This window comes from Nylanderia fulva, unplaced genomic scaffold, assembly GCF_048542155.1.
Source record: "Nylanderia fulva isolate GAGA-0341 unplaced genomic scaffold, ASM4854215v1 Scaffold34, whole genome shotgun sequence".
Classification (NCBI taxonomy): domain Eukaryota; kingdom Metazoa; phylum Arthropoda; class Insecta; order Hymenoptera; family Formicidae; genus Nylanderia; species Nylanderia fulva.
Window position 1 is genome coordinate 2,269,756 of NW_028190411.1, and position 16,188 is coordinate 2,285,943.

The 16,188-nt window shown below is 30.1% G+C and overlaps 1 protein-coding gene across 2 annotated transcripts in view; it reads left to right on the forward strand.

The window, feature by feature from the left end:
* Positions 1 to 16,188, forward strand: part of Lapsyn (Leucine-rich repeat activity-regulated protein at synapses) — a 156,848-nt gene that overhangs the window by 3,526 nt on the left and 137,134 nt on the right. The window contains exons 1-2 of one of the 2 annotated variants that reach the window (XM_029305237.2): positions 12,789 to 13,045; positions 14,801 to 15,429. In XM_029305237.2, the coding sequence (XP_029161070.1) occupies positions 15,378 to 15,429 (52 nt within the window). In that variant the 5' untranslated portion in view covers positions 12,789 to 13,045; positions 14,801 to 15,377. Of the gene's footprint in view, positions 1 to 12,788; positions 13,046 to 14,800; positions 15,430 to 16,188 lie in introns of those variants that run through there. The other variant, XM_029305238.2, reaches the window with a different exon arrangement.

A 16,188-nucleotide genomic window follows, 5' to 3' on the forward strand; every position in this document is an offset into this window, starting at 1 on the left:
ACTATTTTTAAGTTATTTTTATTTTTTATATATTTATATATTTATTAATTCTTTTTTTTTAAATTTATTTTAAATTTATTTTAAATTTATTTTAAATTAATTTAATTTAATTTAATTTATATTAAATTTATTTAAAAAATTTTTTGTTAATTTATTTTTAGTTTAATTTATGCAAAAAATAACTACTATTTTACCTTATTTTAAAGATGCTGAAAATAATCTTTATGTGTATGATATATTGCAAATATTTAAAAAACGACTCATTTGCGGACCCATATGTTTATTAAAACTTTTTAACTTATTTCTAATTAATATTATAATTTGAATTTGAAATAATTTTCGTATAATTTTAACTCTCTACTTTTTTATGATTAAATGCTCCTCTTCCCTCGAAAAATCTTTCCCGAGATTTATTTGCTCGATATTTAATAGGAAAATATGTCGAAACTGTTGAAAAAGACGCATCGTAAAATATCCATTATATAATTATATATATTATATATATATATATATATATATATATATATATATATATATATAATTCTACTTATAAAATTCTCATCGCAGCGGCAGATCGATCGACGCCGATAAATATTTTCGTGAAAAATAGAAACGGGATAAAAACTGTAATGAAGGATATAAAATATACAGGGTGTACCAAAACTGGCGGAAAAGTTATTATATATAAAAGCAGATTTCTGGTATCATTTGGAGACGATTTTTCCTTAGTGAAAATGTTAAGGAAGGCCATCATTTTTAGCATGTTCTCAATTTTTGTTCTTATATATATATGTATCTTTATAACTAAGTCTTATTATTAAAGTAAACCCTATTTAAAATTCACTGAAGAATGTACTTCCGTTAATATTTTATTTTCACAAGGCTTAAGTTAAATATAAAAAAAAGCATAAATACACATGCACTGAAAAAAAATTTAGTTAATTCTTATAAGTATTTATTTCAATACTGTCAAATAAATCATTTATTTGAAACTAATAATATTTATTTGATATAAGAAAATCCTTTTCAAAACAAATAAATAATTCATTTGACAGTATTGAACTAAATATGTATTAATTTAGTTTTTTTTCAATGTACGATTGAAAAATTTGCGTTAAATTTGACAGATATCACACGTCCCAAACGTCCCACAGAAATTAGTTTCCAAAAAAGTCTTTACTTTCAACCGCTTATAATTCGAAAATTATTGGTGTCTCGACATTTTCGCCGAGGAAAATTCGTCTCCGAATGACATCAGGAATCTGTCATTCAAAACTTTTCCTCCAGTTTTGGGACACCCTGTATATATATATATTTGGTCGCGAATATTTTTGCGGTCGATGAACCGGGGAAGCATCGGTTAAAGACCACGATATATATATATACGTATATACTGTCATCGGTTTTCGCGGTTTTGACGTTTAATAGACTCCTGTGTAAGAGAGCCATCCCACGCGAAACCAATCGAGGGTAGGGGGTGGGAAACTCCGCTGAGTGACAAATTAAAATTTAATGTATCGCGAAAGTGTAGCCGCAGAGACGGAACATTACCTTGAGGTATACGCGCACGCGGAATGAAAATTCTTCGCTTGTCAGACTGTCAGAGAAAGAAATATCCGGGCGGGAGAGGGAGGGTAACTTGCTTGCCGTCAGGGAATTCTTATTTCCCTCCCCCTCCCCCTCTTTCCTTACTCGTTTTCCCAACCCTCCAACTCCCTCGCATCCCCCGTTTCTCTTCGCGTAAAGCGCGTTTTCGCTATCCATTTTCTCGGCACGTTCAATACCCTTAGAGTGGAGACGCTCCGAAATTTTCATCGCTGCAAAGAAGTGACGACGTAGGAAAGAAAGAAGTTCCCCAGATGTGCAAAACGACGGTGCTTTGCCCCCTCCTTTGTTTTACCCTTTTCTGCGTCGGGAAATCTTTCCCGGAAAATATTAAGATTGACCCTTAGGTGAGCGAGGGTGCGGATAATGAAGGATGGCGGTACACGTGGGTTGGTTTTAGTAATCGAAGTCCCATATGTGTCAGAAAAATATATTGCCTCGGGAAAACTGGGATTTATAAGGGATATGCGTTAATATAAAAAAAAAGCATAAATACACATACACTGAAAAAAATTTAGTTAATTCTTATATAAGTATTTATTTCAATTACTGTCAAATAAATCATTTATTTGGAACTAATAATATTTATTTGTTTCAAATAAATGATTCATTTCACAGTATTGAATTAGATTATGTATTAATTTAGTTTTTTTTTTTCAGTGTGCAGTTGAAAAATTTGTGTTACATTTGACAGATATCACATGTCCCTAACGGCCCACAGAAATTTGTGTGTTAATTTAATATAATATGGATATGTTTAATGAAGACACAAATAAGTATGCAAAATTTCAAATAATTTAAAATAAATTGTATGTAAAATTAATTAAAAATATATCTATTAATTTTAGATTTTATCACCCTCGTATTTATATTATAAAATAAAAAATCAATATTTTGTTGCCTGTAAATTTTAACAGGTAAATTAACTAATGAAAAATTAAAAATAGATGTTACATCTTTTTTTCAGTTGTTTTAATAATTTAACATTTAAGTTAAATTAACATATGAATGTGTTAAATATTTAAGACAAAAATTTCAACGAGGACCATTTTTAACAAGAGAACACACATTTTTTTACTTTGCATCTTGTTGTATATACTGAAAAAAATTTGTCAACTTGATCTAAATATTTTAACTTATATATATATATATATATTATTTTGTTAATTGAACATATAAAAATATTTAAATTAAATGTAACATATTAAATCTAGCAAAACGGATATATATTTGACTTAAATACCAACATATGTTCACAATTAACAAAATATTAATTTAGTTGAAAGACTTAATCAAGTTAACACATTTTTTTCAGTGTGAAGAAAAACTAACAAAAAGATAGCAGATAATGAAGAAAGTAATAGATATAATAAGAGAAAAGGGAAGAGGGTTATATATGTATTATTAAAGTATAGATACCCTATATTCGTTTATCTTTTAAAACTCTCTGCTTTTCCTCCCTTCTCTCTACAATATTTCTATGAAATTTTCAATGTATACGCAGCTTCATTTTCAGCCATGAGCGTCTGCAAAGGGAGGCAGAAGGAGCATTTGCCTATATATAAGTTAAAATATTTAGGTCAAGTTGACAAAATTTTTTTCAGTATATACAACAAGATGCAAAGTAAGAAAATTTGTGTTGAAATATTTAACACATTCATATGTTAATTTAACATATGGCTATTGTGTTAATTCGACTTAAATGTGAAATTCTTAAAACAACTGAAAAAAAGATGTAACATCTATTTTTAATTTGTCATTAGTTAATTTATCTGTTAAAATTTACAGGCAACAAAATATTGATTTTTTATTTTATAATATAAATGCGAGGGTGATAAAATCTAAAATTAATAGATATATTTTTAGTTAATTTACCCCCTTAAAATCATTTAAAAAATTAAGCATTTGCTCTCCTTTTGAACAAAATTTATTGGTATATTTAATATAAAAAAATTGAAATAAAACAAGATGACCAAAAAATAATTTTAAAAAATTAAGAAAGAACAAAAATTAAAAAACAAACAAAAATAATTAACTATACTCCTGGAAAAAATCCTGCGGACACCCATGTTTTCGGCCATAACGTTAAGGAGATTATTGGGGATTATTCATATAGGATTTTATCGGTGAATGGGATTCATGAATGATTAATTAGCAATCCATAGTTTATTATAGTTTATTAACGCGTAACGACCGATCGATCGAACGGCGAGAACGACGTGACGTATTTTTTTACGGTGTTTTTCCGCGACTGACATAATAACTGCATGCGCTTACAGTTTCAACGGAATAGAACTTTAATCGAGCGTGAAGAGCGAGATCGATATTGAAACGCGTATATGCACACACGCGAGAGAAGAGGATGATGTAAAATATGCGCGCTGCAAGTATCCGCGGGAGGCTATTGTGACTACACTATGTAAATAAATTATGTTTCGCAATTATATACGAAGGGTGTGCGTTGCGACCCCCTCGAACGGACCCTTCGTTATATTGGTTCGTAAATCGTTTGCTCCCGAAAAACATTAAAGTCAGCAGGGAACGAGTAAAGGCGATGTGCACCCTTCGACTCCCCTTTTTCGCCCCCTTCAAAGGATGTATTATTCATGCCTCTCCCACGTGGCTCCCTGAGAAAACTCCCTGGTGTTCTCTCACATTTCGACTCATCATACACTTATGAGAATTTATTTCTCTCCGAACACAAAGAATTTTATATATATATATATATATATGTATCAGAGTTAGGTAATAACTAGTTAATTAAAAGTTTAAAAATAATTAAAAAGTTAATAACTTTTAACTCTTATTATAGCTTAGTTAATTAATTTTTAACTTCAATTAGTTATTTTTGACCTTAAACTTATTAATTATTTTCCTAAGTTAAATTTTTTTATCTCTGAATACCATTATTGTTTTTTTATAAGTTATAAACGTACTTATTGTTTTTAAATTAAAGTATTATTAATTTTTATGTTCATTTGTCATCAATTGTAATTACCAAAAAATTTATTTTTATATATAAAAATCAAAATTTCTTTGTTATTATTAAAAGAATTAACAAACAAAATTCCAATTTAATATAAGTATTTTTAAAAATTAACTTTTGATTTAACTTTAGTTAATTTAATCTTAACTTTTTTATTTATTCAACTTTTAACTTAACAAAATTATAATTTTATATAAGCAACTAACTTTAACTTGACTTACAATTAGTTAAAAAAAAAAAAAAAAGATATATATATATATATACGAAGATCACAATAATATAAAATATTTCTTGTGATCGATTGTCTTCTAATAAGTTATGTGTTCGCATTAATGCTAACTACTTTGATGGATGTTACTAATTCGTAAACAATTGACATGTTTCCGCCAATAAACCTTTAAAAGCAAAAGCATGTAATCGAACCGAATATTATTAGTCAGTTAATTACATTAATTTATTGCCTTGTATATATCAGCGTTAAGTGTTTTGATGCGATGCATTTCATAAACAATTGAAGTGTTTTTGTAACAAAAAATATAATGTATGTAATATATATAAAAATATGTAGGAAGGCAAAAAATAATGTCAATAATAAGAACGGTTGAAAAAATACAAAAATATTTAATGTTAAAAAAAATATATACATATAATGTTAGAGATACAAGCTTAAATATTTGTTAAAGGAAAATCGAGTCTATGACTGTGCGAAAATTAGTAATTACGATATCCATTATTTTTTCTGGCTTTCGCTCTTGCTGCACAATATAAATGTCGTAATAAATCTTTATATATATATATATATATTTTAGTTGTGCATTTTCTGCTCAATTATTATTAACAACATAAATAAAATATGATGACTTATGACTTGCTGTGGCTTCCGCCAACAATACACGACGGCTCGTAAAGAAAGTAAATTCTGCTTTCGCCTGTACTCTATATAAATCAAAAAGAAGGGCGTACAATACCTGAATAAAATCGACAGAACGTCTCGCGCGAAGCGCGACATTAATCTTAGATTACGATAAGCGATACTTCGTTTCGCGGTTTTTGCGACAAATCTCGCGTGAAGCTGCGGGACACTTTCCAGTGCAAATTTTTGGCGGGAATTTAGATTGCATCTCCCTCGTTTTTCGGTAAAATGAAACTTATCGATTCGCGCGTCTAAACCAGTCGATGTCGATTAATTGCGCGACATCTCTCTTGCGTTTCGAAAAAATTTATAAATAATCATCTCAATTTTTTATCATCCCTCGAACACAGATGCCAATCAATTCTCAGCTTTTTAATTCTTCAAATTTATTTGTCCTACATCGACAAATTTTCTAAAGAAATATGCACAGTTGAAAAATTTGTGTTAAATTTGACAGATATCATATATGTCACAAACAGTCCATGTTTGTGTTAATTTAATATAATATGGATATGTTTAATGAAGACTCAAACAATACTGTGTTAATATTTTAGCACAAAATAAACGCAAAAGTTTAAATAATTTAAAATAAATTATATGTAAAATTAACTAAAAATATATCTATTAATTTCAAATTTTATCATCCTCACTTATATTATAAAATAAAAAATCAATATTTTTTCCTGTAAATTTTAACTGATAAATCTTGTCACTAATGAAACAAAACATGCTTATTGTGTAAAATTAAAAACCTTTTTTCAGTTGTTTTAATAATTTAACATTTAAGTTCAATTAACACAACAGCAATATGTTAAATTAACACATGAATGTGTTAAATATATTTAACACAAATTTTCACGGGGACTGTTTTTAACAAGAAAACAAATTTTCCTACTGTGTGCATATATTGAAGAATTGAAATATATATATATATATATATATATTGCATCATTAGAGTATATTCTTTTTTTCCTTTGTTAGAAGTCATATGTTGTGTATATTCGGTCCTTTACCATATCGCTATCGTTTGTAAAATTAATTACATGTCGCTGCGTCTCCGCAGAGGCCTCGTGGCGTCATAGTTACCTTCATTACCAATTCCAGTTGGAGAAAATCGGTGAAAAGCCCGAGGTAAACTGGGCAAAGTTGCTTGACCTGTTTCCTCGAAACTTGCAGCCTTTGCATACGTCCGTTCCAACGTAAACGGAAGCTCTTTACCTTTTAATCGTCGATTATGTAACTCGCTGCCGCTGTCGTGGCGGGCGACAAAATTAAACGAAATGGCAGCGAGAAAGAATTAATTTGAAATTTTACATTTGTTCTCCCACTGTGTGTAACATTCGTGTATGATGACCGCGATGTGACGCGTCTCCGCGTTTTACCGCGTTTGCGAGAACGCCGGGATAGTTGGACATTTGTTTGAAGTTTATGTAAAAGGTAATTCATTTTAACGACTTTTTTTCATTCGCAGATGATCGCTTTTTTTTGTTCCTACCGGCGTCATAAATCACCGCGCGATATAAAACGTTAAAAAGCCGTCTCTTGCATTCTGAGTTCTGCTGAAAATGCAATAATGTCCAGATTATAATAGTGGATAGCGAAAGGAAGAACTAGAAGATATAAAAAAAATTGTCTATATAATATATCTCATAAAAATATAATATGTCGTAATACAATATTACGTTCATTAATACAAATATATATATATATACGTGAATACATAAAGTGTATTTTATAATTAATTTATAATGATAAAATAAAAATAAAATCTTTTTCGTTCTTTCACCCTTTTTAGTAAAATATTAAATGTCTATTATGGTATCGCGGAAAATAATTACGTTTCCATTGTATATATAATCTATCTTTATGATGTAAAAAATGTAAAATACAAAATATTATTAAATTTTATGTAGGATATTTGATTATACATTTAGTTTATTTATTTATATTCGTTAAACAACAATCGCTTTAAAATCTTTTTTATCATTTTATATATAATTAACTCAGGAGGATATTCAGGATGCAAGAGACAAATAGGCTATTGTATATATAATATTTTGCTGTCAAAACTGAATAGATAGGGAAATAATATCGAGATTGATGACAGAATAATTACTTTTAAAATGATATAGAGGAGGTGCCTTTAAATGGAACTATTTTTAGCTAATGAGGTAAAATGTGAATGGAGTCAGATAATTTATGCGGGTCAATTTGCCTCGCACTCGATTTAAATCGAACATTTTTTATAAGCATAGCTAATTATCAATTTGGGGCTGCGGCAAAAGCAGGGAATCTACATTCACGAGATGGTGCGATGCCATCTTTGAAATCCATTTTCACAGATAAATGAAAACTTGCTGAACTTACATCTCTCGTGCCATTTTGCATACATCTGAAAAGTTTCGTGGAAATTAAAATTTCCCTGCTAGTCAGTTCTCCCGCGTAATTTCAATTGGCTGGCCAGAAACGCAGTTTCGGGTTCTTGGATTTTAATTAATGCGGCAAATCAAGGAAGAAATCGCGTATAAATATCCCTTCGGATAGATCTTAAATTGTCGTATTGTTAGGTGATGTATAAGCGTATTATTATTCGTTATGAATTTCGCAGAAGATTTATGAAAACATTTATGAAATTAATTGCCACATTAAATCGTGTATGACAGATATTATCGCTGTGAAAATTTAATCCATGCTCTGTCATTAATTATACAATAACTTGACAGTGTTCATAATAGTTATAAAGGAATAAAGTAAATATTAATATAATACATTAAAACTTTCTTGAAACTTTTAAAAGTTATCAAACATTTAACATTCTTATTTTTAATTTTGTTCTCTTGATGTAAAATGTAAATGTATAATTAATATGTAATAGAGTAATAATATTTTTATTTTTAATAATTAGAAATTTATACATATATATAAGTATTTAAAATACATAATAAATATAGAAACACAATTTTTTAACATATTTTTTACACATTTAATTATTAATCTTGATACTATTTTTCTATTAATTTATGTATATTCAGTTTTAAGAATATTTCTGTTACGAATTGTATTTACTGTGCAAAATCGCTGACTGTCAAAAACACGTATATTATAGAATCACAAAATCTATAAAAATACTTTATCTGATGTCTGTATTTTTAAAAAATGCAGCTTGTAAGCTGGATAAATACCTTAAACTAATGAAAAAAATACATAAAATTTTCATAATTTTAGTAAAAAATTTCAAATTTTAATACAAGTTGTGCTGTTTGATTCAAGATATTAAAAGTAATATTGAAATATTTCAAAAGAAGTAAGAACTAGTTTTAATATCAGCTTGAGATAGTTAACTTTTGTAATAGAAAATTATCAGACATATTTTAAAAATTATACATAACTAAGTATGGAACGCATTCATCTATATTAATGAGCTGAGTCATAAATAATTTCTCTTCTCTAAGAGATAAATATAGTTATTTGTAGTGACAATAATTTCGTTTGTAGTGAATTAAAAAATTAATAAAATTTGTTTGTAGTTTTTACAATTAAAAATTTTTTTAATGATTAACACCCGACTTTAAGATATCTCAAATCCGGAGTCTTCTTCAGAATCATTCGTACATTTTTTTTAATAATATTATTTTTATTTTATTTTATCTTAAATATTATACCCTGTGTATACTCGAAATATTGTCCTAATTGTCTAATTTTCTAACTAATATTTTCGATTAGGATAAAAAATGAGACGAAGAAAATTTAATTTAGTAGAATTCCTTTTCTGATTTTTTGAAAACTCAAGTATTTTATTTTATTTTGCAAACTTATTTGTAATACAAATTTGGAATTCCAGATACGGACCAACTACAGCAGAACCGAAAGTCAACATGTTTAGTAATTTTCGTGTATAATGTGTTGCTTACTTGTGTACAATCTCATGAATGCTCGCGAAAAGGGTAAATATTTAATATGATATGATGCTTTCTTCGATTTTTTTTAACTCATAGGTATTTCATATATTTCGGGACATGGAAATTGAATCTACTCGAAATGTGTGTACATAAAATATGTGAGTTTTCAAAAAATCGGAGAAAAATCATTAAATTGAACACTCCTTACCTTATTTTTTATTATTGTGATTTTAAAAACGACATGAAAAATCTAGTAGAAATTAAATTATTATTTAGGAATAAAATAATATTGTATTAATGTAATGTTTGATATTTATATCTCACAAAAAAATTATTTATAATTCATTAAATAGCATTAAAAGTGAATAATTTGCATTCCTTGACTGTATAATTTTTAAAAATATGGCTGATGATTTTATTTTTAAGTTAACTTTCTCAAGTTGCTATTAAAATAGTAGTTGCTATTCTTTTTTGAAATATTTCAATATTATCGCTTTTAATTCTCAAGCAGCGCAAAACGGCTTGGATTAAGTTAAATTTTTATTAAAAGTATGAAATTTTTCTAATTTTTTTTCTAATACTTTTAAAATATTGTCCAGTATTTATATGTATATAGAATAAATGTGATATTAATGGCTATGTATAGTAGATATAATATAAAACACGCGAATATTCTATATAAAATTGTTATTAATAATTATTAGCAAATCAGTTGTAATATCGATTAGACAATAGATTTGCTAACAAGATTTTTTAATAATATTATACAGATAATAAACAAATAAGAATCGCGATGAGTTCGAACTAATCTTTAGTACTGTCGAGATAATACTGTGCGAGCAATTGTTTTTTGAAAATCAGGTATATAAATTATAAACGCGTCATGTATAAAGAATGGTGAAGGAGCGAGGTCGGCCGCTTTATTTACAAATTTACAATCACGGCTGCTAGTCCACTCAGGAATACGATAAAGCATCGAACGCGACGGAAATTGAAACAAGATAATCTACAAAGAGCCCCTTGTTAAAAAAGATCATCCGTGTGTTATAAGTAAACGTGCGAGCGAAGTGAGACTTTTTTCCTTTATAGAACGCGCGCGAGATAAATTTTTTGATGAAACTTTACACCGAAAAAAAAGACAAGATATCCGATGTCGCTATCTCATCGCATCAATCGCATTTGAAGCGTCAGAGCTCGCTTTAGTATGTATAGAGTTCAGTGATTTATGTATTTCGAGAAACTGAATCTGTTAAAAAAAATGGTCGTTCTTGTTTCATTTTTTTTTAAATTGTGTTTGAACATAGTGATTATATATATATACGTGTGCAATATTGTTATAAATTCTAAATCAGAGAATAATTTACATCTCATGAACAATAAAAAGCGACGAGTTTCTCTTTGGTTATTTTTAACTATTATTAAAGCAGAACCAGTTATAGTGTGTGTGTGTGTGTTAAATTTTTATTTATTGCTTATGAAGAGAAACAGAGAATTAGCATTGTCATAATAAATATTAAAATTAACTTCTTCGTCTCTTTCTAAATATTAAAATGCGCGAAACATAATGAGATATAATATACATATATTATTATAATATTACTACTAATATGCTTGATTACAATTTGTTGATGGAAATAAGAGAAAACATATTATTTTATTTTAAAAAACTGATAATTTATTTGAATATTAGTTAAACAAGATTATATTAAAAATTAAAGCGATCATTTTTTTAGACCATAGATTCAGTTTCTACAAAAAAAGAAATCCATGAGATTCTCTTTATATATTTATTTATGAAAAATATTTATATATATATATATATATATATATATATATATAATCAACATTACCTTATAAGTAAAAAAAAGTTAAAAGTAATCATCATTAAGATAATGAACCATGCATAAAATCATTGCGTTTAAACAAGATTATATAAAAAATTAAAGCGATAATTTTTTGAAGCAGATTCAGTTTCTATAAAAAAAGTCTATGAGATTGTCTTTATGCAAATATTTATTCGTGCGCGTATATTGAAAGTTGATAATTAAATTCAATACCTATACATAAATCATAATTTTAAAGGAGATAACAAAAATATTAATAATTTATGAATATTAGCATCATTTTATAAGTGAAAAAAGAATCGCTATAATCATATTATTAAAATAATAAAGCGTGCATAGAATCATATTGCGCTCAATTGTATAAGAAATTAAAGCAATAATTTCTGTAGCAGATTCAGTTTCTGCATTAAAAAAATAAATTAATTGCTTTTATACAAATATTTATTTACGAAAAATTTATTCCTGTACGCATTGCAAGTCGATAATTAAATTCGATATACATAAATCATCATTTTAAAAGGGATGACAAAAATATTAATAATTTATGAATATTAGCATCATTTTACAATGCATAGAATCATTACGTTCAAATTATATGAAAAATCAGAGCAATAATTTCTTAAGCAGATTCAGTTTCTGCGTAAAATAAATAAATTACGTAATTAAATTTTTAAATTACTATAGTAGAACAATTAAAGGATAAATTTAAGCGACCAAATCTAGGACAAATTTATTCATGAAATCGACGTTTCGATCATCAGCTTGTGATCCTTATATATATTTAAATAAGATATACATATTTAAATACGCGTATCTCAGATACTTCTCAGATAAGATACCTAAGATACATCTGCCCAACCCAGCCAGTTGACATTCCAAACAACGCAAATCGAACAAATTACATTTACTCAAATATGTATTGACGAAAAATATTTATTTATGTATACGTATTGAAAGTCGATAATTAAATTCGAAACACATCAATTGTCATTTTAAAGGAAAAATGCCAGGGCATCGGAAAACTCGGATTGTTCCAGTTTCTAAAATAAATCTTCTTTATCAAACAAACGTATTGAGAAACACTGATATCTAACGACGCCACCGTGTCCTGCTGCCCTACGAAGCGCGCAATTTCTCCCCTTTCCGGGGTAGGGAAGCCCTTATATTCGCAGGAGGGTGAGCCAGGCTGTGACGGTGGCACGTCGTAGGCTCGGAGACGCATAAACTACGACGTGACGTGAGCGAGGGTGGAAACAAACATAGCGGTCAGCGGAGCATCGCGGTTGCTTTTCGCGCGCATGCGCGCGCAATGTTCGGCTCCGCCGATCGCGTCGTCGCTTCGAAAGTATACAAAGCAATATATATAAGTATAATACACCTTTACGTAGGTCGAACCTCACGAAGGAAGAAGGTCTGTGCGTGTTTCCGAGCGAGATCGCGTTAGACGTCTTTGGCCTCTCTCTCTCGAGAAAATCGGAAGGAGAGAGAGAGCCGACGCGTGAACGGCGTGAAGTTGCGCACGAAGAGGGGGAGTCCCGATTCCGTGAGCGGCACTCGCAGTCGCGCGCGGGACGCCGTCGAGGTAACTCTTTGTGGATGAGCGCGAGTTTTTCGAGAGAAAAGTTTCACCGGAACCAATTAATCGCGGAATTTTTTATTTTTGCCAGAGGCGAAAATATTTATATATATAGTTATACTTGTGTACCTTTGTTTTGCGTGATACCAATTTTTGTTTGTGACGAGAGGGAGTTTATTTTGTGTGATATTGGCCGAAAGTGTTGGCAGTAAAAGACTCGAGGTAAGATAATAGGTTATTACCGTCCCATTTTTATTTATTTCGAAACTTTGATCGCGATTCCATTTGACTATATACATATATATATTGGTTTACTTTCTCCTCTGGTTTTTTATCGAGATCGTTACGATGATTTTTCGTGTTCGGAATGAAGTCGGCGGTTTATCGGACACGTCACGGAACATAAGAATTTCACAGTCGTTTCTCTTCGAGTTATATAGTTGGGAGAGAGAGAGAGATTGATTCGCGATTATCGATTTGACTCGAAGCCAATTCGCAATTCATATCCGTTTGGTTTCTAATCGTAAACTTTCGATTCTCGCCGGAGAGTGAATATCTCGCGTTCGCGCGCGAAATCAATCGGCCAACTAAATTCTCTCTGTCAGACGCTCTCGATTACGAAATTTCGTCGGGAACTCAATCTTTGGGGAAGAGGTGAGAGTTAACTTTTCGCGTCCGTTTGCGGAAAGTACCACTACGGGAGGGTTACTTCGTAACCAGAGAGAGGTTTTTCAACTTTTCTTTCGGGGTTAAACTCCGGTAAACTTAATTTCCCGAACTTCCTTCTTTAGAAAAACAAGCTTTTCATCAAGGGAGAAGGTTTGAGAGAGAGAGAGAGAGGAGGAGAGAGAATACTCACGGCGACAAAGGCAAAAGTTTCGATCAATCGCGCCTCACTTCACTTTGATGAAAAGAAAACGTAACGATTAATCGGGAACAGTGTGTGTTGTACTTCGATGATTTTTAAATTAGCTAGGCGAAAATACATAAATATAAAATAATCTTAGATCAGATGAAAATGATTTCGTTTTAATATATAATATTTAATATGTAAATATATCTAGATAAAAGATAAAATTTTTATGTGACGATAACTTCTCAATAATATTTCTAAGATTGCTTATGTATAAATACAGTTCTAAAATATAATTGTTAATACATATTTTTATTATCTTATTGAAAGATAAGACGACATTAAAACTTTATTTTCTGATTATATCTATATATATTTTTATTTAACAAACACTGATCAGTGAATAAAAACGCGCCGTAAGAAATATTTCTCTCGTCGATCGATCAAAACTGTGATTCATCATACATTGAAAAAAAATCTGTTAACCAAACCTTTCAACAAAATTACTATTTTCTTAATTGAACATATGCCAGTATTTAAATGAAATATACGTTTTGTTAGATGTTTAAAATGCTATATTTAATAAATATTTTTATACGAACAAAATAATATTTAGTCAAGTTGACAAATTTTTTTCTTTTCAATGTACACACAGTTGAACAATTTCTGTGAAATTTAACAGATATCACATGTCCCAAATGGTCCAAAGAAAATTATTTTACATTTTGTCAGTTGTTTTAATAATTTAAGTTCAATCAACAGAACAGTAATATGTTAAATTAACACATGAATGTATATTAAATATTTAACACAAAAATTTTAATGGGGATCGTTTTTAACAAGAAAACATAAATTTTTCTACTGCACTGAAAAAATTTGTTAAATTAATACATATTTAGTTCAATGTTCAACTGTCAAATGAATCATTTATTTGAAACAAGTAAAAATTTTAAATATTTTTCATATAATAAATAAATATTATTAGTTCCAAATAAATGACTTATTTGACAGTATTAAAATAATTATACTTCCAAGAATTAACTAAGTTGTTCTTGGTGTACATATAACGTGTGAAAAATAAAAAAAAAACTAAAAATGAATCCTCGAAATTCCTCTAATTTCAGCTCCGCCGTCGAAGAACCCCTGGGCCTACAAAACACGCCACGAAGGGGAATTCGTCCTTATTTATCCTACGCAGCGCGCGCCTCTGTCCTTGAACAGGTCGGGAGGAAAGAGAGGGCTTATATCTCTCTATCGCTCGCCTCGAGTTACACTACGCAGGACGATTCACAACGCGATAAAGACAACGTCGCGGAATAATAAAAAGACACAACGGGTGATGCAATCCACCTCGGATCCTGCTCGCCGTGGAAGGAAAAGTCTGCGAGTGCCGGCATTATTGTAACGGCGCGGTTCTCCGAGACTGAGACCGAGATATATCAGCCTTTCCCTCACCTGTTTCTTACCTCGTCATCCCGTTCTCACCTCTAGGCTCTTTCGGCTTCTCGTCTCGCCCGCACTCGACACCGGTGCGCGCGAGTTCCGTGTGCGTGTCGCGTTGACGTATATCGCGTGTGTGTGCGCGTGAGTCGTTGACGGACTCGGCGGCCTGTAACCTCGTGACAGCAGCTGGTGATATTCGAGGGAGAGCGGCAGCTGAAATCAACACCGAGAGATATTCGTCGTCTTCGACGTCGCATCATGCGGCTCTTCGGGATATCCTCGAAGCGCTCCTCCTCCGTCAGCGAAATCGGTGAGTGCACAAAGAGCCGATAAACAAAGGGGACCGCGATCCCAGCCGCCATTTTTCCAAATGAATTCCGCATCGAGCGAAAATGAATTGTTTCCTCCTCTCCGTAGGTTTTTTTTTTGCCATGTCCGGATATATAAAAAAGGTAGTTTGTTGCCGTGTATTATCTGGAATTTTGCGAGTGAATTTTACGCAGTAAGAGCTCTCGAAACGGAGTGAGGGCGTTTTATTTTTTAAATAATTAAATGTATATAATATGCGCGGGTATAACACTTTGCTGTTTCATTTGATAATTTCCATCAAAATTTTGCGAGAAACGCGTTTGCGTTAATAATTCGCAGCAAGTGTATATATATACATGAATGAAATGCGACGTAAATACTTTCCATAAATTTACAACCGAATAAATGACGGTTAGAAAATTAGTAACCAGTATACGAATCTGAATCACTTATGAATACGCAATCGTGAACACCTGCTTTACAGATGCATATCATAAATAATAAACAGACAAATGTATATATATACATATATACGAGTGTGGTTGGAAACAAATTGTATTCCCTGTATATTGAGTTACAATTTTTTTTTGTTGTAAATATGCGGAATTACGATAGTATACGGATAAATTTGAACAATATTTCAAAATTTGTATTATAATATTGCCTTTTCGATTTTATTTTGTAATTTTCATCAAATATGCTTTTCCCCTGAAAAATTAATAATTTATTCATATGTAAATTTTGGGTTATAAATTATGTG